At 30.1% G+C, this 21,066-nt stretch overlaps 2 protein-coding genes across 8 annotated transcripts in view; one reads left to right on the top strand and one right to left on the bottom strand.

The window, feature by feature from the left end:
- Positions 1–21,066, bottom strand: part of LOC114330442 (calpain-B) — a 510,388-nt gene that overhangs the window by 13,310 nt on the left and 476,012 nt on the right. For 5 of the 6 annotated variants that reach the window (XM_050652714.1, XM_050652713.1, XM_050652715.1 and 2 more), the window contains 2 exons: positions 11,070–11,360; positions 4,747–4,874 (listed from right to left, as the gene is read on the bottom strand). In XM_050652714.1, the coding sequence (XP_050508671.1) occupies positions 4,747–4,874; positions 11,070–11,360 (419 nt within the window). The remainder of the gene's footprint in view (positions 1–4,746; positions 4,875–11,069; positions 11,361–21,066) is intronic. The other variant, XM_050652711.1, reaches the window with a different exon arrangement.
- The window catches only part of LOC114330439 (intraflagellar transport protein 122 homolog), a 123,369-nt gene continuing 120,328 nt past the window's right edge, over positions 18,026–21,066 (top strand). For both annotated transcript variants that reach the window (XM_050652709.1, XM_050652708.1), the window contains exons 1-2: positions 18,026–18,232; positions 18,341–18,606. In XM_050652709.1, the coding sequence (XP_050508666.1) occupies positions 18,548–18,606 (59 nt within the window). In that variant the 5' untranslated portion in view covers positions 18,026–18,232; positions 18,341–18,547. The remainder of the gene's footprint in view (positions 18,233–18,340; positions 18,607–21,066) is intronic.

The raw sequence follows: 21,066 nt of genomic DNA, 5'->3' as shown, positions 1-21,066 counted from the left end.
TTTAGTTGTTGAAAGTTTCTCTCGGGCCTTGTTCTGCCAACATATCTGCTCGTTCATTATCATGCGAACCTTCATAACCCGCCACCCATAATAAAGACACTTTATTGTCTTTTGCCAGGTTTTTGAGGAGATCTTTGCAGTTTCTCGCCAGTTTAGATTTCGTGAGTGGGTTTTTGCTGTCAGAATAGCCGCTTGACTATCTGTGTAAATGATGATTCTCTTAGCTTTAGAGTCTTCATCAATGATTTCATCCATGCAGGCCACAAAAGCAAAAACTTCAGCCTGGAATACAGCTCTTATTAAGTTTAAAAGAACATCTGTTCTCCGATAAGAACTATCCTCAGAATTAAATTGTGGTTAGCTACGAGTCCACATCCTTGGTTATTATTTTGAGATAATAAAATAAAGCCTTAATGTAATAACATATAAGTAAACGTGTGCAATCAAGTTGGGGTCGCAAATTATCTTACATGAATAAAAAATTGGTCCACAAATGAAGTTTGGAATTTCTGCTAAGCAGAGATTCGTTATTTGCTCGATCTCGATTTCTTCTTATAATGTCTTATTGTGGTTAACTTTTTGATTTAAGTTCAATTCAAAATATAGTTTCGATAAGATTTCAACGCGACTGATATATTCAATAGTAATTAATTTCGTTTATCTAGTTTCCTTCTACATTCGCCATCAAACAATGGTCTCAACTCTCTACTTTTACCTTTATGATTGTTATTGTTTGTTCAACTGCTATAATTAATTTAATTCTTATCCAGTTTTGTTCGACATCTACCTCTGCTATTGTTTCGTATACCTATATGTTTAATTACATATTTATTCGAATTTTTATTTTCAGCTGATTATAGTCTTGCAACTATATTAGGTTTATTAGCCCAGAAAATGACCACTTTTATATTATCTAAAAAACAATTATCTAAAATTTTGGGAGAATCCCATTTTTTAAAGTAACTTAAAAATTATTAGTGATACGTAAAAACTGAAACAGTGAAAAATGTAGGTTTTGCTTTTATAGATAAATATTTTAGTTTTCTTTTGTTTTTCTGGAATACAAAAATTGGTTAAGATATGGCTGCTCAAGTTTTGCATACACTCTCGATTAATGACTCGTTCAAGCCCTTTTAACTACAACCCTTTCAAAAATAAGCACTTTGAACCGGTGAAATAAGTAAAGTAAATTGTTTGTTAAGCGGTAACGATTAATTTCATTTGGGGTGTTAAATAGGAAGATATTTTCATGATTTTTTTTTTGCCAAAAAAAGGGGCTAACTCTATTTTGAGCCTGACTCCCTTAGTTTTGATACAAGAAACTTGTTTAAAAATAAAAATAAAAATAAAGCTTTAATTTTTTGCTTTAAAAAAGTTTAATGGGTTTTCTCCAAAAAGTTCCTTGTTTTTTGGTTATTTGTTCACATTATACAGCATTCATACAAGGTAGGTACAACTGGTTCCAAAAAGAAACTGATACGACTCTTAAAGCGTATTTTGTAGAAAATTGAACAGTGTATTTTGAAGGATAAATACTTATTATTTACATACTGTCACTGTCACTGCCAAATCTTAAAATTTGTCAGATAACTTATTCTGTTCAACCTCAAAAAATGGCTCCACATGCTGGCAAAGAACTAAAATCAAGAATTGTAACGAAATTAGAAGATGGTTCTTCACTATCTGCCGTAGCAAATCATTTTAACGTAAGCAGAACAACCGTTTTTAATAGTAATAAAAGATGTAGAGAACAAGAAACTCTCGAAAGAAAGGAAGGATTGGGAAGAGCTCTCTGAAGAAGACAATTTCATAGTTCCTTTCACGCAGATGGACCGAAGAGTACAAGCTAATATCACTGCTGATGGAGATATATCTTATTAATATCTAAATATTAATTTTATTTTTACATACCTAAATTTAGTATAGTTTTGGTCCTCCAGACACTTGCTTTCTTTCGAGAGTTTCTTGCTCCCTCCATTTTTTATTAATAGAAAAACTGTGGTTCTGCTTATGTTAAAATGTTTTGCTGCCTCTGATAGTGCCCAGTTATATTTTAATTTGGTTACAATTATTGCTTTAATATACATATTGTTGAGTTAAGTCGTTTGTTGTATTCCTTAATAATAATAAAAATGATAACAACCCTATTTAATGTAAAAGCTATCATTTATATACTCTTTATAAAATGCAGAAATTCAAAATAATATAAAAATTTAGACCTTAATTATTATTACAATTTATGAATTAACATAATATGTTAATGTGTAAGTCTGTATTGTCATAATAAAATACATAAAAAAAATCAAACATTGCAAAAAAATTATGTTACTTAGTTTAACAAGTAGATTTAGTATGTTGACTAGTAAAAACTTTTAATTCTGTTTCTGAATGGTCCACTGATTTTTCTAGAGTGCCATAGTATGTAGGTCCAAGTAATGAAGCTTAAAATAGGACAAAACCTCGCAATTTTTACAGAATGCATCGATTTGCTTGAAAATTTGAGTGGATAGTCCAAAAATCGAAATATATATGATGCCGAAAGGCGCTTTTACCATGGGGGTGGTTGCCACCCCATGTCGGGGGTGGAAATTTTTAATTATATTTTGACCACAAAAGTTGGTAAAAACATTTATTCTAAGCAAAAAACGTTCCATACATTTTTTTGATAAAATTAATAGTTTTCGATTTATTCACTATCGAAACTATTAGTTTTATATCGAAAAATCAATATTTTTAATCAGTCTTCTGCAAATAACTCAAAAAGTTTTCGTTTTATCAAAACAACTTTGCTTAACAAAAATGTACCTTGTGAAAAAGTCAACAAAACCGTTTTTTTTTAATTTTCTTTAAGACCAATAGTAATCGAGCTATACTTTATTATATGTTAGCTCTTCTTCGTCAAATGCTAAAAATATTGTAGTAGGTATCAAAGTCAAAAGACATGAAAACTATTTCAAGGATAAAATGTTTAAACTAATTTGAAGTATTTAAAAATATCTATCACCAGAAATAATAAACAAGTCTTTAGCTCAAACATTAAGTGGCTTATAATGAAAAGAATGTCATTCCCTATTTTTTTCAGCGAAAAAGTGATCGAAAGCAAACCCCTAATCACCACCCTCATTAAAATTAGTCATTGACCTTATTTGGTCTTCTTTATTAATGTATTAATTATAGGTTCTTGAAGTTTAACCGGCTTAGAATAATTAATTTTAAGAAAATGAAGTCAAAAACGAATTTTTGGAGTTTGGTAAAAAATTCCCTTTTCTTCAGAATAGAAAGATTAGCATCAGAGATACGAAAAAATGTTTAAATATGAAATTGTAGCTTATTTAATTTCCATAAAACTTGTTTTGCAAAAATATTTTCTACGGTAAAAATTGAGTGAGCTATTGACAATTAAAACTGGTAATAACTTGCAAAAACCACCTTTACCAACCCTAGTCACCACTTTTTACGACTGATGATTTTAAAAGAATTTAATATTAATAGCCTTATAGACCTTGTAAAAACCTACAAAACTCTTTTTCACCAAACTTTCTATGATAAAAATTAAAAAGGTTACGGGTAAAAAATCAATATATTTTTTTGAAAAAAAAGGAGAAATCCAATTGGAAGCATAATAATGTAAGTTAGCGGTGTTTTTGGTCATTGGCTTTATTCATTCTTCTTTATTTATGTGTTATTAATATATTATAGAAGTTTGACTGGCTTAGAATGATTAGTTTAAAAAAAAAATGGAGTTAAAAGCGAATAACGACTTTTTGTAGTTTGGTAGAAAATGCCATTTTCTTCAGAATAGAAAGATTAACATCAGATATACGAAAAAATGTTTTAATATGAAACTGTAGGTTATTTAGTTCCCAAGAACTTGGTTTCAAAAAATTTTTTTTATGGCAAAAATTGAGTGAATGGTAAATGAGTATAATATATCGAAAAACATTGATTTTTTCGATATAAAATTAACACTTTCGATAGAGAATAAATCGAAAAGTATTAATTTTATCAAAAAAATGTAAAGAACATTGTTTGCTTAGAATAAATGTTTTTATCAACTTTTATAGTCAAAATATAATAAAAAAATTCCACCCCCGAGATGGGGTGGCAACCACCCCCATGGTAAAAGCGCCTTTCCATGCGCCCCCGTGGTAAAAGATTTTGATCCTTGGACTATCCACTACGTATTCTCAAATTTTCAAGCAAATCAATCCATTCTGTAAAAATTGCGAGATGAAAAGCTTCGGTTCCTGGACTATAGGCAAAACCTTTGTAATTGAAAAAATAGTTAATTTGACTTACACCACTATGTTTCTCAGCCCTTCATATGTAATCAGTTGTTGGTTTGTTTATTTTAACTGACTGACAGTCTGTCATAATAGGGCTTTTTATTCACATTCATTTGTTTCGAGCTTCTGTCATGTGTCACACAATATTAATATATCTACGTCATACATTATTGGTATATAACAATGATACAAACCAGAGACGTATGACGTAGATATATTAATATTATGTGGCACATGACAGAGGCCCGAAACAAATGACAATCGATGAAAAGCCCTATAAATATAATATAATGTCAGACCAATCAAATACACTGCTCAAAATAATCAAATCTTACTAAGAGTCGTATCAGTTTTTTTAGGAACCAGCTGTACTTCAGGCTTTCAAAAATGCATTTCTCCTCCAATAAAAAAAGATCTAACATTAACAAATCTAACTCAATCCGAAGATCCTAACCCTTACCTTCCATTGCCTTATAGCTCCCCATAATTCCTTAAATTCTTGGAAACCCAGTTTTCCAGATCTGTCTGCGTCTAACATGGCAACCATACTTCGGCAAATGTCTTTCGAAAATCCTTGTAGTTTTAATTCTAAAATAAAAATAATATTAGGTATTTATTATTGCTACAAAAAATATGAACAGTTTATTTACAAGCATAAATAATAAAATGCAGTTCCATTAAAAATGTGCAATGTCAGAATTCACTTTTTTTCTTGTAAACGTTAAGCTTTTACCACTTACTTTTGCTATGTTTAGTTTATTACTAGTTCATTAATAAACTAACTTTTTGTGTTCTGATATATATTTATAGCAACTTAAGCTTTGTACATATGCGGGTGCTTTACCAGCGCTTTCGCTGCAGTAAACCTGTTTAACGCGCGCTTGCATGTGTACGATACCATTTGTTCCTACGTAACTTGAAACGCGGCACTTGGGTTTATCAGGTAAAACGCCGCGAAAGCGCTGACAAAGCGACTGCGTGTGTACAACACCTTAGGCTTAAGATTAACGTTTTTATTTCAATTGTTCGTAACTCCTTTTTTATTAGTATATTTGGACCGATTTTTTTCCACTTTCTCGTACAGATAGTCGGAGAGATAGAAGCGGAATTTGTGCGTGGTAAGTAATATGGAAAAACTATACGGGGATATGTTGAATAAGTTGTGTACATGACTTTCTCCAACGGCCGGAGACCAGAGTGGGGGACAAGGGTAGTTATAAGGGGTCAAAGTCGCGGTTTTTATTATTTTTTTTGTGACGCTCATGAACGAGATAGTGCACCAAAATTTGGTAATAAGTAGGTCATGACGTAACTAAGTAAAATCTCTAGGTGCAGAACGCCGCGTGGCCGACAAAGGGGTGGGGGTAGGGGTGAATATAAAAAATATAAAGGGTTTTTTGCGACGTTCGTGATTGAGATAGTGCACCAAAATTTGGGAATAAGTAGACCATGATATAACTAAGTAAAATCCCCAGAGCCGGAAACCAGAGTGCGAGACGAGGGTAGTTATAAGGGGTCAAAGTCGCGGTTTTTATAATTTTTTTTGTGACGCTCATGATCGAGATAGTGCACCAAAATTTGGTAATAAGTAGGTCATGATGTAACTAAGTAAAATCTCCAGGGGCGGAATGCTGCGTGGTCGACAGAGGGGTGGGAGCAGGGGTGAATATAAAAATTATAAGGGATTTTTTGTGACGCTCATGATCGAGATAGTGCACCAAAATTTGGGAATGACTAGATCATGACGTAACTAAGCATAATCTCCAAGGGCGGAAACCAGAGTTGGGGATGAGGGTTGCTTTAAGGGGTCAAAGTCGCAATTTGTATTATTTTTTGTGACGCAGCACATCATTTGTCCCCCACGCAGCGTTCCGCCCCAGGAGATTTTACTTAGTAATGTCATGACCTACTTATTCCCAAATTTTGGTGCACTATCTCGATCATGAGTGTCACAAAAAAAATAATAAAAACCGCGATTTTGACCCCTTATAACTACCCTCGTCCCCCACTCTGGTTTCCGGCTCTGGGGATTTTACTTATATATGTCACGGTCTACTTATTCCCAAATTTTGGTGCACTATCTCAATCACGAACGTCGCAAAAAACCCCTTATATTTTTTATATTCACCCCTGCCCCGCCCCTTTGTCGGGAGACAAAAGGGTGGGGCAGGGGTGAATATAAACCTCTGTCCTTCTACCTCTGGAGATTTTACTTAGTTACGTCATGACCTACTTATTCCCAAATTTTGGTGCACTATTTCGATCATGAGCGAAACAAATAAAAATAATAAAAACCGCGACTTCAACGCCTTATAACTACCCTCGTCCCCCATTCTGATTTCCGGCTCTGGAGATTTTACTTAGTTATGTCACAGAATAAATAACCACACAGAAGCGAAACTCCTGCCGAAAACGGTAACATAATTTTCATGCTCGTGTGTCAACGTAACTGGTGCAACCTCATTTTTGCGACTGACATGACAGTTGTTTATAGTTAAATTTTATATTTATTATATGTTTTATTTTATATTTTATTTATATTTTATAGTTAAATTTTATATTTCATATTTAATTAATAACTACTTTTCAAAAATATTACCTAATTTGGAATGGTCTATTCCTTTTAGAACATCAAGTACTATTCTGTAACTGGTGCACAAGGTCAAATATTTCGGTCCCAACAAAATCAATGGAAACGACAGTCAGATTCGCTTCTGTGTGGTTATTTATTCTGTGGTTATGTCATGGTCTACTTATTCCCAAATTTTGGTGCACGATCTCAATCACGAACGTCACAAAAAACCCCTTATATTTTTTATATTCACCCTTGGCCCACCCCTTTGTCGGCCACGCAGCGTTCCACCCCTGGAGATTTAACTTAGTTACGTCATGACCTACTTATTCCCAAATTTTGGGGCACTATCTCGATCATGAGCGTCATAAAAAATAATAATAAAAACCGCGACTTTGACCCCTTATAACTACCCTCGTCCCCCACTCTGGTTTCCGGCCGTTGGGGAAAGTCATGTACACAACTAGTTCAACATATCCCCGTATAGTTTTTCCACATTACTTATCACGCACAAAGTCCGCTCCCAGCTCTTAGACTAAGATCGTAAAAACATTTAATGTTGTAAGGTTTTTTTTTTCTTATTTGTAGTCTTCTTGTATTTTTTTTTCACTTAGTTTTTGTTTCATATTTTTGTATATTCCTTACGTTACATTCATTCTTCTCGGCCAAAATAACATGATTAATATATCATAAGGACTATTTATTTCTGCGACTATAATGTGGCACTTCCGGTTACACCTTTTTGAGGTATATATTTATTCTCATCTTGCTAAGGCGCGTCGAGTAATATATCGCTTAAACTATTTCGGCGACTTTTAAAATAGTTCTTCCTCAAGTTGTAGTTGCAACTTTGGAGCCGGAAGTTCGAGGTTAAATTTCTTATCTTGAATACCATCCTTGAGTTATAAACTCTCACTCAACGTTTCATCTGTCATTATATCAGTTCTAATAACGTATAAGTTATACTCGCGGACAGACAGGCATGAAACCGGAAGTATATAGAACCTAATATGTGTTTTCGTCTTGCTAAGGCGTCTCCAATATATCGCTTTTCAAATTTCAATTCCGCTCAAAATTCAATTTCATCTCATTTTTGTCATTCTATTTAGTCTAATGATAGTCCGTTCTTTAAAGGTAAAATATTGCAAAACCTCTAAATTTTAAAGAACCGCTTGGATTGACATCAACTTGGGCATACACATAGCTAACAAGTCAAAGAAAAAAAGTGATATTGTGCCGATTTGTGCTTTTGCCCCGGGGGTGGTTTTCACCCCCTCTTGGAGGTGAAAACTATTCGTCCAAAGTAAGTCAGGAAATGGATAAACTGACTAATTCTAAGTAACTTTTGTTATATAGAGTTTTTTCACTAAGTCAATATTTTTCGAGTTATTTGCCAGTGAATATGCTTATTTTTTCAACAAAATAACCACGCTTTTAGACGGTTTTTTGCAAATAACTCAAATAGTAAGTATTTTGTCGAAAAAACATTCTTAACAAAAATATAGCCTGTAAAAAATTTTTAAAAAATGGTGTATATATCACGTCTGTATACCTAGTAGAAGCAGAATTATAGCTAATTAAAAATAGGTTCATATTCGTAAAATTCCAAATGGAATACTTTAACGTGAAATAACTAAAAATGAAGCTCATTTCGGGGAAAACTTATTACAACTTATTTAAAGTGTTTAAAAAAAGCTTCATTTTTGTTTCATAAAAGAAATTTCTGGCATCAAAAGTAAACAAGTTACGCTCAAAATAACGATAGTCCCTTTTTTGGTAAAAAAATCGGGAAAATCACCCCCTAATTAGTATCTCAAATGAACGCAATCGTTACGACTTCACAAGTTTCTTGACTCGTGTATGTATTGTTTATATGATCTGTAAGTTTCATCGGTTCAAAGTCCTTATTTTTGATAGGGCTGTAGTTAAAAGGGGTTGAACGAGTCACTGATCACGAATGTATGCAAATTTAGCAACACCGAATCTTAACCAATTTTTGTCTAGCAGAAAAACAAAAAAATACATGATATTCAGAAAAGCAATGCTGACTTTTTTTGTTTTTCGAGATTTTTGGTATCTCTAACAATTTTTAAGTTATTTTGAAAAAAATCATATTTTTCAAAATTAAAATTTTTAAAAATTTCAATTTAAAATCAAATTTTTTCAAAAATAAGCACTTTGAATCGATGAAACTTACAGATCATATAAACACAACATAAGTAAAATAATTTGTGGAGCGGTAACGATTTATTTCATTTAAGTTGCTAATTACGGGGGGGTCTTCCCGATTTTTTTTTTGCCAAAACAAAAGGGACCAACTTTATTTTGACCGTAACTTGCTTAAATTTAATGATAAAAACTTTTTATAAAAACAGAAAATTAAAAACTTTAAAAAAGTTATAATGGATTTTCCCCAAAAAGTACTTAATTTTTTGGATATTTCACTTCGAAGTATTCTATTTGAAATTTGGTGAATATGAATCTATTTTTCATTGGCTATAACTCTGGTTTTACGAGGTCCAGATACCTAACACGTGCACCATTTTTTAAAATTTTTTACAGGCCATATTTTTGCTGAGAACGTTTTTTTCGACAAAATACTTAATTTTTGAGTTATTTGCGAAAACCGTCTAAAAATGTAGTTATTTTGTTAAAAAATAAACATATTCACTCGCAAATAACTCGAAAAGTGTTGACTTAGCGAAAAAGCACTATAGAACAAAAGTTACTTAAAATTAGTCAGTTTATCCATTTCCGGACTTATTTTGGACTTATATTTTTCACCCCCGAAAGGGGGTGAAAATCACCCCCAGGACAAAAGCACACATCGGCACAATATCACTTTTTTTCTTTGACATATAAGCTATGCGTATGCCAAATTTCATGTCAATCCAAGCGGTTCTTTAAAATTTAGAGCAAAAACCGTGAAAGAATGTACTATGACGGAAGACTTGTATTTGGCATTTGGCTCTTCTTATCGCCGTGTCTACATAATGCCGTCTCTCTGTTATTTAGTTTTATCTATCAGCGTTAGTGATTGTTCGATCACGTTTGATTAAATACTTACAGTGCAGTTTAAACGATTATAAACTATGTAAACTACAGCTATTTATTTACAAACACATGCAAATTAAATATACTTTATAAAATAGGTACAATATAAAACATTCAGATTTATAATATCGTGCTTTAGCATAAAAAAATAAATATCAATTTTTAACGAAAACAATTTAAAACTTAAGTGGGCTCCACACTCTCGGCGAAGTTACTTCGCCAAAGTTGACCGAAGTCCGAAGTACCTCTCTACACACTCGTTCTACTTCGCGAGGAAGTGCGATACCGACAAAGATCCCTTTGACTCGGACGCGCCAGACCGACAGAGAATGGAAGTAGAACGAAGTGAGGCAAAGTTACACAAGGTGGCCATCTACACTCTCGTACTTGTTGAACCTCGATCGACTTCGGCGAGAGTGTGGAACTCACATTAGCATAATACAAAAAAGTTAAGCAGTTGGCTTCATTTCCCTTGTCCCTGGCCCCACGATCTAATCGGGTTGTGGAACCATCGCTATAATTTCTATGGTGTTGATATGATGATATTGATGGCCTGTCGGTCGATACAAATCATCACGTCCGATAGTTACAAATCGTAGACATGGTAACTATGCGAAACGCATAGTTTCCAAGTCTAAGAAATTCCCCAATCTAGGAACTTTTAAATTAATGTGAAGCGTTAATGTTGGTTTTAAAATTACTAAAGACAAGACAAAAATCCGGACAAGACGGTTAAACGCACACAGATTCAACACTAGTCAGCTGAGTAACCACTTGCAGGCATACCAAATATTACATAGCTTCAACTACAATCAGATCTAGTAAGTATAACTTACGAAGGCAACTGTGTAGCAAAAGTTTGGAGACACATTGGTATTTAAAAAATGCGATAAGCTGCCTAACTAAACTTTGGAAAGATAGGTCTATATTTCAAAAAAATATAATTGAGATTGGTGATCCAATAATTATGGAACCGTTTGGAAAGTTAATTCAATATAACTGGTTTTGCGTTCTTCTTACAGCCCTTCAGCCATTCTAACTGACAATATTATCAATAGGTATATTTTACTCTGCTTAAATTATTTTTTATAACAACTAAGTATAACTTAAAAACAATCATGCAAAAATTTTCATGCAGATCCTTCAAGTCCACATACCAGCCAAAACCGATCTTAATGGAGCTACGTTCGTTTTAGGTGTAAAATAGTCTGCCAACGGAGTTTTCTGGCATATTGTTCCGCAAAACAAGGAACATAACGAAGTAAAGGAATGACCAGTCTCTGTAGTAGTAGTACTATTAGTAACAGTAGTAGTAGCAACTTCCTGACCAGGAGTCGCAGGAAGGACAACTTTTACTTCAGGTTCCACGGTTAAATCCTTTTCTGTACTTGCAGTTTTCTCTGTAGATTTAGGTTCAACTGAAACTATCGCTTTCTTCTGTTCACGATCTTGTAGAAATTACAAAAAATAATTAAATAATTTTATTACGTGTCTAAAATAATCATAACAATAACTTCGAATAATTTAAAAATTCGGTAATGTGTTTACCTACTAAATACATTCTGAATTATGATAAAATTTAGGTAAAAACACTTTATGTGTCCTTAAGTTTAAGATGCAGAAAATTTGAACACCTTAAAATTTATCCAGGGTCTGACGTCTGAAACTGTTTTATTTTACCCCAGCATGGTACATAGACGTAATAAGAATAAACTATCAATACCGACTATATACAGTCGGTACTTACCAGTCGGTAGGTGGTCTATCTATCTCTCTTTTTCTCGAGATTCCGCGCATGTGATAGACAAAAATGGCTAGACCACTCACAGTGAATATTGACCAATGACGTCCTTGATATTGGAGTTAAGGCCGCGTCCCACCATCAAATAATTTGATCAAACTGGTTTGAGCAAACTGAAAGTGACAGTTAGTGACGTCACATCCTGAGTGTTCATTGTGGATAATAATGAAAAATTTTAATTTTAAATAAAGTACAAACAAGTTACAACTAGACTGCTAGTGATAGCACAGATTTTTAGAATTTCAAAAAAACTGCAATTGTGACGTCACTTTGACGTACTTCCGGAGTTTGCTCAAACTGTTTGATCAAATTATTCATGGTGAGACGCGGCCTTTACACCCCGATGCACAAAGCGACTCGTACTTTACCTAGTCTATTCTTATTATGAAATGAATGTCGACTCGATTCAAGTTCTCTGTTTAACCCAGGTATGACAATACCAAAAGGCACCGTTAGGAAAATATTCCAATTAACGGTTCATAGAACCTGTATGAATCGAGTCTTTGTACTCTAATACAGAGTATGGCATTAGTAATATAGAAAATCTACGGTTTCGTTTTGATTTAAATTTGTCTCCTGCCATCCCCCGATAGTACTATTTCTAGGTCTAACCGGTGTCAAGGAGGGCTCTGCAGAAGACAAATTTACACCAACACGTCCGTGGTTTCTCGGTATAAAATAAACTATTTGTACCGCAGTATGGTTAGAACGCCCTCTAACGGGGAATAAGTGAAATTATTTATTTTATTCTTATTACGTCTAAGTGTAGTATACACTACATATCAAACATTTTTAAATTACCTTTTATAAAGAATTAATTGATTTTCAAATCAGGCTTACATTATAATCTAAATATGTTTCTATTTCTATTCTATGTTTTCAAAGAAAAGTTTGGAGTAGAAAACAAATTAAATATTTTATTGATATCTATGAAATGGGGCGACCGGTTTCGTGGTTTAGAATGTGCATTTATTCATTCCATTAATTCCATTAATAAAAAGGCTAAAAATTTATTGAGCAATAGGGGATTATCATATACACACATCAAAATGGTATAGGAGAAATGAAAAGGAACAAAGGAAGTCGTATCCTTTCAAGGAGCAACATTTTTCTGTTAAAGTAAAAGTTTATTATTGGTTGTAAATATCTTATCACAATTTACTATACCGGTTTGTGTTTTTGTTGATCTTAAAAAACTGTTAAATTTTTTTGGACGATTATCTATTCAACTTAAAAGTAATATTCAGTACAATTTTTGCTGCAAGTGTAGTTATAATTTGTTATTATGCTTTAACTATGTTAGTATGCAAAGAAATCATCTTGATCGTTACAGAAGCTGTGCTTTCTACCAAAAGTACTGTATAGGTCTGGATCCCGCGTATGAAAAACAAAGTTGATTAATAGCAAGCTGAAAATTTGTTAATAGCTTAAGGGTGTCTAGTCGGACAAACTTGGATATATGGTAACACTGGAACAGGGGAAGTTTTAATTGTGTAACAGGTTAAAAATTTGGAACGGCCTGACCACGAAAACGGCACATGTATTTTGTCCGACAGAACAGACTTAAACTCTTCGAACAGATATTAAACTCTCATGCAAAATCAGACTGCTATTTATCACCAAATGGGCGTTTTAATGAGTGGAACATGTACAATATGTCAAATGACAGGAATTATGGCAGATGATAAATAGCAGTCTGATTTTTGCATGAGAGTTTAATCTCTGTTCGGAGAGTTTAAGTCTGTTCTGTCGGACAAAATAAATGTGCCGTTTTCGTGGTGTGACCGTTCCAAATTTTTAACCTGTTCCACAATTAAAACTGCCCCTGTTCCAGTGTTCCCATATATCAAAGTTTATTCGACTAGACACCCTTAAGCTATTAACAAATTTTCAGCTTGCTATTAATCAACTTTTTTTTCATACGCGGGATCCAGACCTAGTAGGACCGTTATGGCAGCATTTTCAAGAAACTGGCGATGTAAGGGAAATACACACTGCTCCAACAAGAGCAACACAACCGGTACATGACAGGTTTCGTCACCGTCAGGCATTAAGAAATCCTAATGTTACTGCTAACCAGCTAAGAAATGAGCTTCAATACATTCATGACATTAAGGTCTCTGCTCGAATTGTCGGGAACAGGTTGTCTGAGGGTAATCTTCACCCCAGACGTCCAATTAGAGTTCCAGTATTATTTTCAATCAACGGTATTATCCTGTGGGAATCACACAAGGAGAATAGAATGGACTGAAGAACATCAAATTTGGTAAGAACGATAATGAGCAAACATTATTTCCTTTAATATAATGTGGTTTATGACCCAATTCACGAAGATTTATCGAGGGTGTGGCGGACACCTGGCAACGCATCTCGGTTGCAAACCGTTCAAAAAGTTAAAAAATATCAAATATCAAGGAGGAATTTTGATGGTTTGGGGTGGAGTTTCAATAGGTTTTCGAACTGATCTCGTTCTTATTGAAGTATTTTTAACAGCAAATGAATATAGACATCATATTCTTGAACACATTTGTTCGTCCATATGCTGGAAAATTCGGAGAAAATTGGGTGCTCATGCACGACAATACATGTCCGCATGTTACAAGAACCGTGAGAAATTTTTACAGCAGAACAATCTTCAGGTATTGCCTGACCTGCTCAATCACCTGACTTGAATCCCATCGAGCACGTATGTGATATGCTAAAAAGACATATACAACAGTAAGGATTATACCTACTTATGTAGTGTTCAACACAATGGAAGAACTGCGAAACTGTATGCAAGAGCAATGGCAACAAATTGAGCCAGACGACATTGACAATTTGATAAGAAGTATGCCAGATCGATGTCGAGCTGTCATTATTAACAGAGCAGGTTGTCATTTGTTTAATTATTTTTTCAATTTTTTAAACCCTCTGATAGAGATTGTGTAAAACTTGTGTAAAGTAGAAAATTCATTTTTTGATAGTCTTTTATAGTACCTAGTTTTTTATGTTGGGTAGGAAGAGATCCTTTTACATAAACAGATTACAGGATAGTTATTTTACCGTTTTATTGTTATTATTTTTATTTGTTTATTTATATTTACATTTATATTTATATTTATATTTATTTATATTTATATTTATATTTATATTTATATTTATATTTATATTTATATTTATATTTATATTTATATTTATATTTATATTTATATTTATATTTATATTTATATTTATATTTATATTTATATTTATATTTATATTTATATTTATATTTATATTTATATTTATATTTATATTTATATTTATATTTATATTTATATTTATATTTATATTTATATTTATATTTATATTTATATTTATATTTATATTTATATTTATATTTATATTTATATTATATTTATATTTATATTTATATTTATATTTATATTTATATTTATATTTATATTTATATTTATATTTATATTTATATTTATATTTATATTTATATTTATATTTATATTTATATTTATATTTATATTTATATTTATATTTATATTTATATTTATATTTATATTTATATTTATATTTATATTTATATTTATATTTATATTTATATTTATATTTATATTTATATTTATATTTATATTTATATTTATATTTATATTTATATTTATATTTATATTTATATTTATATTTATATTTATATTTATATTTATATTTATATTTATATTTATATTTATATTTATATTTATATTTATATTTATATTTATATTTATATTTATATTTATATTTATATTTATATTTATATTTATATTTATATTTATATTTATATTTATATTTATATTTATATTTATATTTATCTTTATATTTATCTTTATATTTATATTTATATTTATATTTATATTTATATTTATATTTATATTTATATTTATATTTATATTTATATTTATATTTATATTTATATTTATATTTACATTTATATTTATATTTATATTTTATATTTATATTTATATTTATATTTATATTTATATTTATATTTATATTTATATTTATATTTATATTTATATTATATTTATATTTATATTTTATTTATATTTATATTTATATTTATATTTATATTTATATTTATATTTATATTTATATTTATATTTATATTTATATTTATATTTATATTTATATTTATATTTATATTTTATATTTATATTTATATTTATATTTATATTATATTTATATTTATATTTATATTTATATTTATATTTACATTTACATTTACATTTACATTTACATTTATATTTACATTTATATTTATATTATATTTATATTTATATTTATATTTATATTTATATTTATATTTATATTTATATTTATATTTATATTTATATTTATATTTATATTTATATTTATATTATATTTATATTTATATTTATATTTATATTTATATTTATATTATATTTATATTTATATTTATATTTATATTTATATTTATATTTATATTTATTTTATATTTATATTTATATTTATATTTATATTTATATTTATATTTATATTTATATTTATATTTATATTTATATTTATATTTATATTTATATTTATATTTATATTTATATTATATTTATATTTATATTTATATTTATATTTATATTTATATAATTACCTATTCCAAGAGATTTTTTTGCTTACATTGATACAGAGATTTTTTATGATGAGTATAATATTCTTTTCTTTATATTAAAACCTTTTTATATACTTGGCTTGGTTGGTGTCACGGACTCCGCAAATTTTATAATCCATTTTAAAAATAGTTCTAGGCTACCTAGACACCTGAAATTTTCAGGATAGCTTAGAACTAGCTAACAATACAATAGTTTACTGCTATTATACAGGGTGATTAATAATTAGTGGGGTGAAGCTCCGTAGATCCGTTATAGTAATGTATAGCGATAAAACTTAACAAAAATTGTAGCGAACTTTGAGCTTCACATTACAAAATTAGTTAGAATGTTACAAGGTGTTCGATAACATAGTGGCAGACCAAACTTATGTTTTTTTAAATAGAACACCCTGTATTTTATTTTATATTCGAAATCTTCGTAACTTTTCGATTACAAAAATATAAAGGTTTGGTATGTTATACGGGGTATTTACAAAGTTATAACCAATTTTATATGAAAATCGTAACACGTTTAACTGCCTGTATAAATAAAAGAAAGCACAAGGTTTATTGACGTCATATTTTTTATTTATTGTTAAAATTTTCGAAAATGGTTGTTTTGCTAATTTTCTTTATATTGAATACAGGGTGAGTCAAAACGCAAGTACATTATTTTCTCAGTCAATTTAAATAGAACACCCTGTATTTTATATCATTATCGAAAAGTACCCTTACCATACTATAATTTTTGTATAACATTCCCTATGCGTAAATTTATTAGTTTTCGAGATAATATCATTTTTCAGAGCAAAATTATTAATAATTAGGGGTCTAAATCTTTCCAAATTTTAAGTAAGCAATAACTGAATAATTGTCTAAAACTTACAATTTACGATTGCTGATTATCATACTGTAATCAAAGTTGGCTACAATTTTTGTTATTAACTTTTATTACTATCTATTACTTATAACGGATTTACAAAGCTTTACCCCACTGACCAATCACACTGTATGGATAAATCGATTTTTTTTTCAAACTATTTTAAAAATGTGACTAATGCAATGATATTTTAAAGTACGTTAATAAATCGATATCTACAAATTTTTATTGCCTCAGTGGCATTAGACTGCAGATCGAGAGGTCCCCAGTTGGAACCCGGCTGTTGCGTATCTTTTTTAAATTTTTTTAATAAATAATTAAAAGTTTATATATTTAAAATTATATACCTATACCATTTTAAACAACCGTGGTATTATAAAAAATACTATTTTATACTAGTGTAATTTTTGGAATCATCATTATAAATAACAGTTAATACACCTACTAAAAAATCATATTTTATAAGTTAATTATTCTTTCCAAACATGTTGTGTCCTATATGTACAATAACCAAACCGTGATATTATATAAAGTACTTTTTTATTAGTGTAATTTTTGGAATTTTGGCATGTTATCGTTAAATCGTTTATCGCTAAATTATTTTATATTCTTGCCTATAAATAATAAAAAGGTTTTAAGTATTATAAAAAAGTTCTTTTTTATAAAAGTGTAATTATTTAAGAAACTTTTGCATACAAAACTAAACAATAAACAAGCATTAAACTGGCAACAGTGGCAACATTGAGAGATCCTTCAATTCTCAAATATTCTATCTCTTTTCTTCTTTTTGATACACCGCATACAGGTGTCTCTGTTGACAGGTGTAAGTACAACAACCTGTCGTTGTAGATTGAAGGTATTTAATTGGTTGTCGCCAGTTGTCGGCTAATTCACCTGTTTAAAAATACAAACAAAAGAATTCTTAAGACTTTTTAATTTTGTAAGAATTGTTTTAGAGGATAAAATTGTTAAACCCTAGATTAAATACAAAAGTATTAATGATTTTTTAGCAATATCATCACCTGAGGTAAGTAGTATATTTATGCATAGGTACATGTAATTTTACATTTTTAAATATTTTTAATCTTTTTGTCTTAAGGGCGCCTTATTAACCATGTAATTCTAATTGTTTCAGATTTAAGTTGATTATAAAGTTTAATAAAATACTCTCACTATTCGTTTTGTATTGAAACAAGGATTAAAGTATTCAGTTACCTAGCAACAAAATTTCCCTCTAGGATGTCAACAGTAGAAAATACTGTGGGAGAATTTTAATAATACATTGATTTTAACAATGAAGTAATTAAAATATGGAAAACAGGTAGTTCTAAACTTATTCAAAATGCGATATATACCAAAATGGGTTGATAAAATCCAAGATACAGAAAAACATTCACAAAGGTGAGTAGGTAGATATTACTAAATGTGTGGTATTTTATTGTAATTTTATGAAGATATGTTATTAGATGAGAATGTTTTTAACTTTCACATATTTGGATACATCTAGTAGATATAATTTTACTTTTAAGGCACAAATTCTGGCACATTTTGATTTGGCTACTCTAGGAAGTAAGAAAAATTAATTAGGATCTTCACAGTGCTATCAGTAGAATTTTTCTTTTGGTTTATTTCTGATTTGGCCTATCAGTTAAATTTTATTTACTGATTTCATTGCTTTAAATAGTTCAGTGGTTAATATACAAAAAATACAATTACTATCTGAATACAACAGGATATAGGTACAGATGCACAGTGGTTCTTGTTATAGTTGGTTCGCTAAACTCAGACACAACTGGCTAGTGATTTTAGTAGGTTATTTTTTTGGTTTTTGGTCAATTTTGCCAAAATTGGCAAAATTACTAACTATTTAGTAATTATTAACTATTTAGTAATAATTTTTTTGCTAATTTTACCAAATTGGCAAAATTACTTACTAAAATCACTAACTAATAGTGTCTGAGCTTAGTGAACCGACTATAATTAATTTTTATAATAGTCTTTAGTTTTCTATGGTAACGTGACTTTGCAATTATAGCAGGATAGTGTGCTATCTCTAGGGCCTCCAGTATACAAGGAAGACAACAGGGTCAGTGCTACGCTTCAACCACCTATTATTACCCATAGTTTTACCCAATAGGTACTCATTTTATTCAGTCTGAGTCGACTTGGGCCTGTAGACCTTTTTAACCGGTTTGCTACCAAGTGGTATTTAAGTTTTATCCTCACAGACCTATTTAAATTGCCATTATGTGCAGTGGGATCCCTGGCTCACAAGTGAGATACTGGTCATATATGAGTTGGCACTGGGATTCGTTCCCTGGCTTACCTGCGTGGAAGTCAGATATCCTACTATCTGAGCTATCCGGGTCCATTAATTGATTTTTGTGATTGATAAAATCTATATTCATCCTTAAATTTGAAAAAACTCAAATTCTTTACGTTATTCTTCTACATTTGTCACTTTTAAGTTTATATATATATATATATATATATATATATATATATATATATATATATATATATATATATATATATATATACATCATTCTATCATTGTTGCGTCTGATAACATCCCAATTACGTACATTATTGATACCTTCGAATTATTGCGTCCGTATATCGGACGCAATAATGTCAAGCCATAATTTTCGTTGTTCCTGTCGTTTTTCAAGTATCATTGCTACTCTGTAAGTTGACAAAATATTCAAACTTCTCCTTTTTATTTTCAATTTGGCAACATATAATCAGATGACAGATATATTTTATGATTTAAATTTTGTATCAGGACGCAATAATGTTAGCAACCAGTTTATTGTTAGTTCATCGATTTTCCGTGTTGGCGCTAAGATAATATACTACTCCAAGTATACATTTGACAAAGCACGCATATTATTGCTTCCGAAATGTGGCAACTCTGTTATCTATTTTTACTTTAATAGATATACATATTTGAGATCCGTATTGTACGTGGATTTTTAAGAAAATAGTTTTCTTAAAAACAGTTTACTATCAATATGAATCGTGGGAAGCGAATATTAAATGAGTGCCTAAAACAAGGTTATAGAATAGAAATATTCCTTGATGTCATGAACAATTTAACAATTTTATAGACAAAGCTTACAAGAATCATAAATAAAAACAATAATAAATACAATTTATTAAAATTATACAAATCGTCAATATAAATTAAACATAATAAAGTGAAAAAAAAAATCAGTACCCGAACAATATATTGCAAAATTAAAAAAAAATGCAAATTGCGTAATCTACCTTAAGAAATTTAATAAGTTATGCTGCTGCATATGACACTCAAATATAAATTAAGATTCTACTTATACATAAGAATACTGTAATTTCTTAGTTATTGGTTAAGAAACTCTGCTATTGAATAATATTGGTCTTTCAGATAAATAGGCTTTTGTCATTTTAAGTTGCAGAGGGAGATGGTTGTATAGTTTTTTTGCAGAATATAATATAGATTTCTTTACTAACTCACTGGACGGGATCGGTAAATAGATGTCAAAGGTAGAATTTCTGGTGGAATAGTCATGTCTAGGTCTTGCTGGAAAGACATGTATATGTTTACGAATTAAGCAAACAGTTTCTAAAATATATAAAGAAGGTAGTGTTAGAATCCTGTGACCTTTGAAGTAGCTTCTGCAATGTGTTGTTCTTCTGAGGCCAAACAGATATCTTATTGCTCTTTTTTGTAATTTCAAAACAACATCGGATTGGGCAGCTGTACCAGAACCCCAAAAAGGCAGACCATATCGAAGATGGGACTCGAACAATGAAAAGTATGTTATTTTGGAAGAGGCTAAATTCATTTCCTTCGAAACAGATCTTATTGCAAAGCAAGCT

This window comes from Diabrotica virgifera, chromosome 6, assembly GCF_917563875.1.
Source record: "Diabrotica virgifera virgifera chromosome 6, PGI_DIABVI_V3a".
Taxonomy (NCBI): Eukaryota; Metazoa; Arthropoda; class Insecta; order Coleoptera; family Chrysomelidae; genus Diabrotica; species Diabrotica virgifera.
This window is presented reverse-complemented; position numbering and strand designations above follow the sequence as displayed.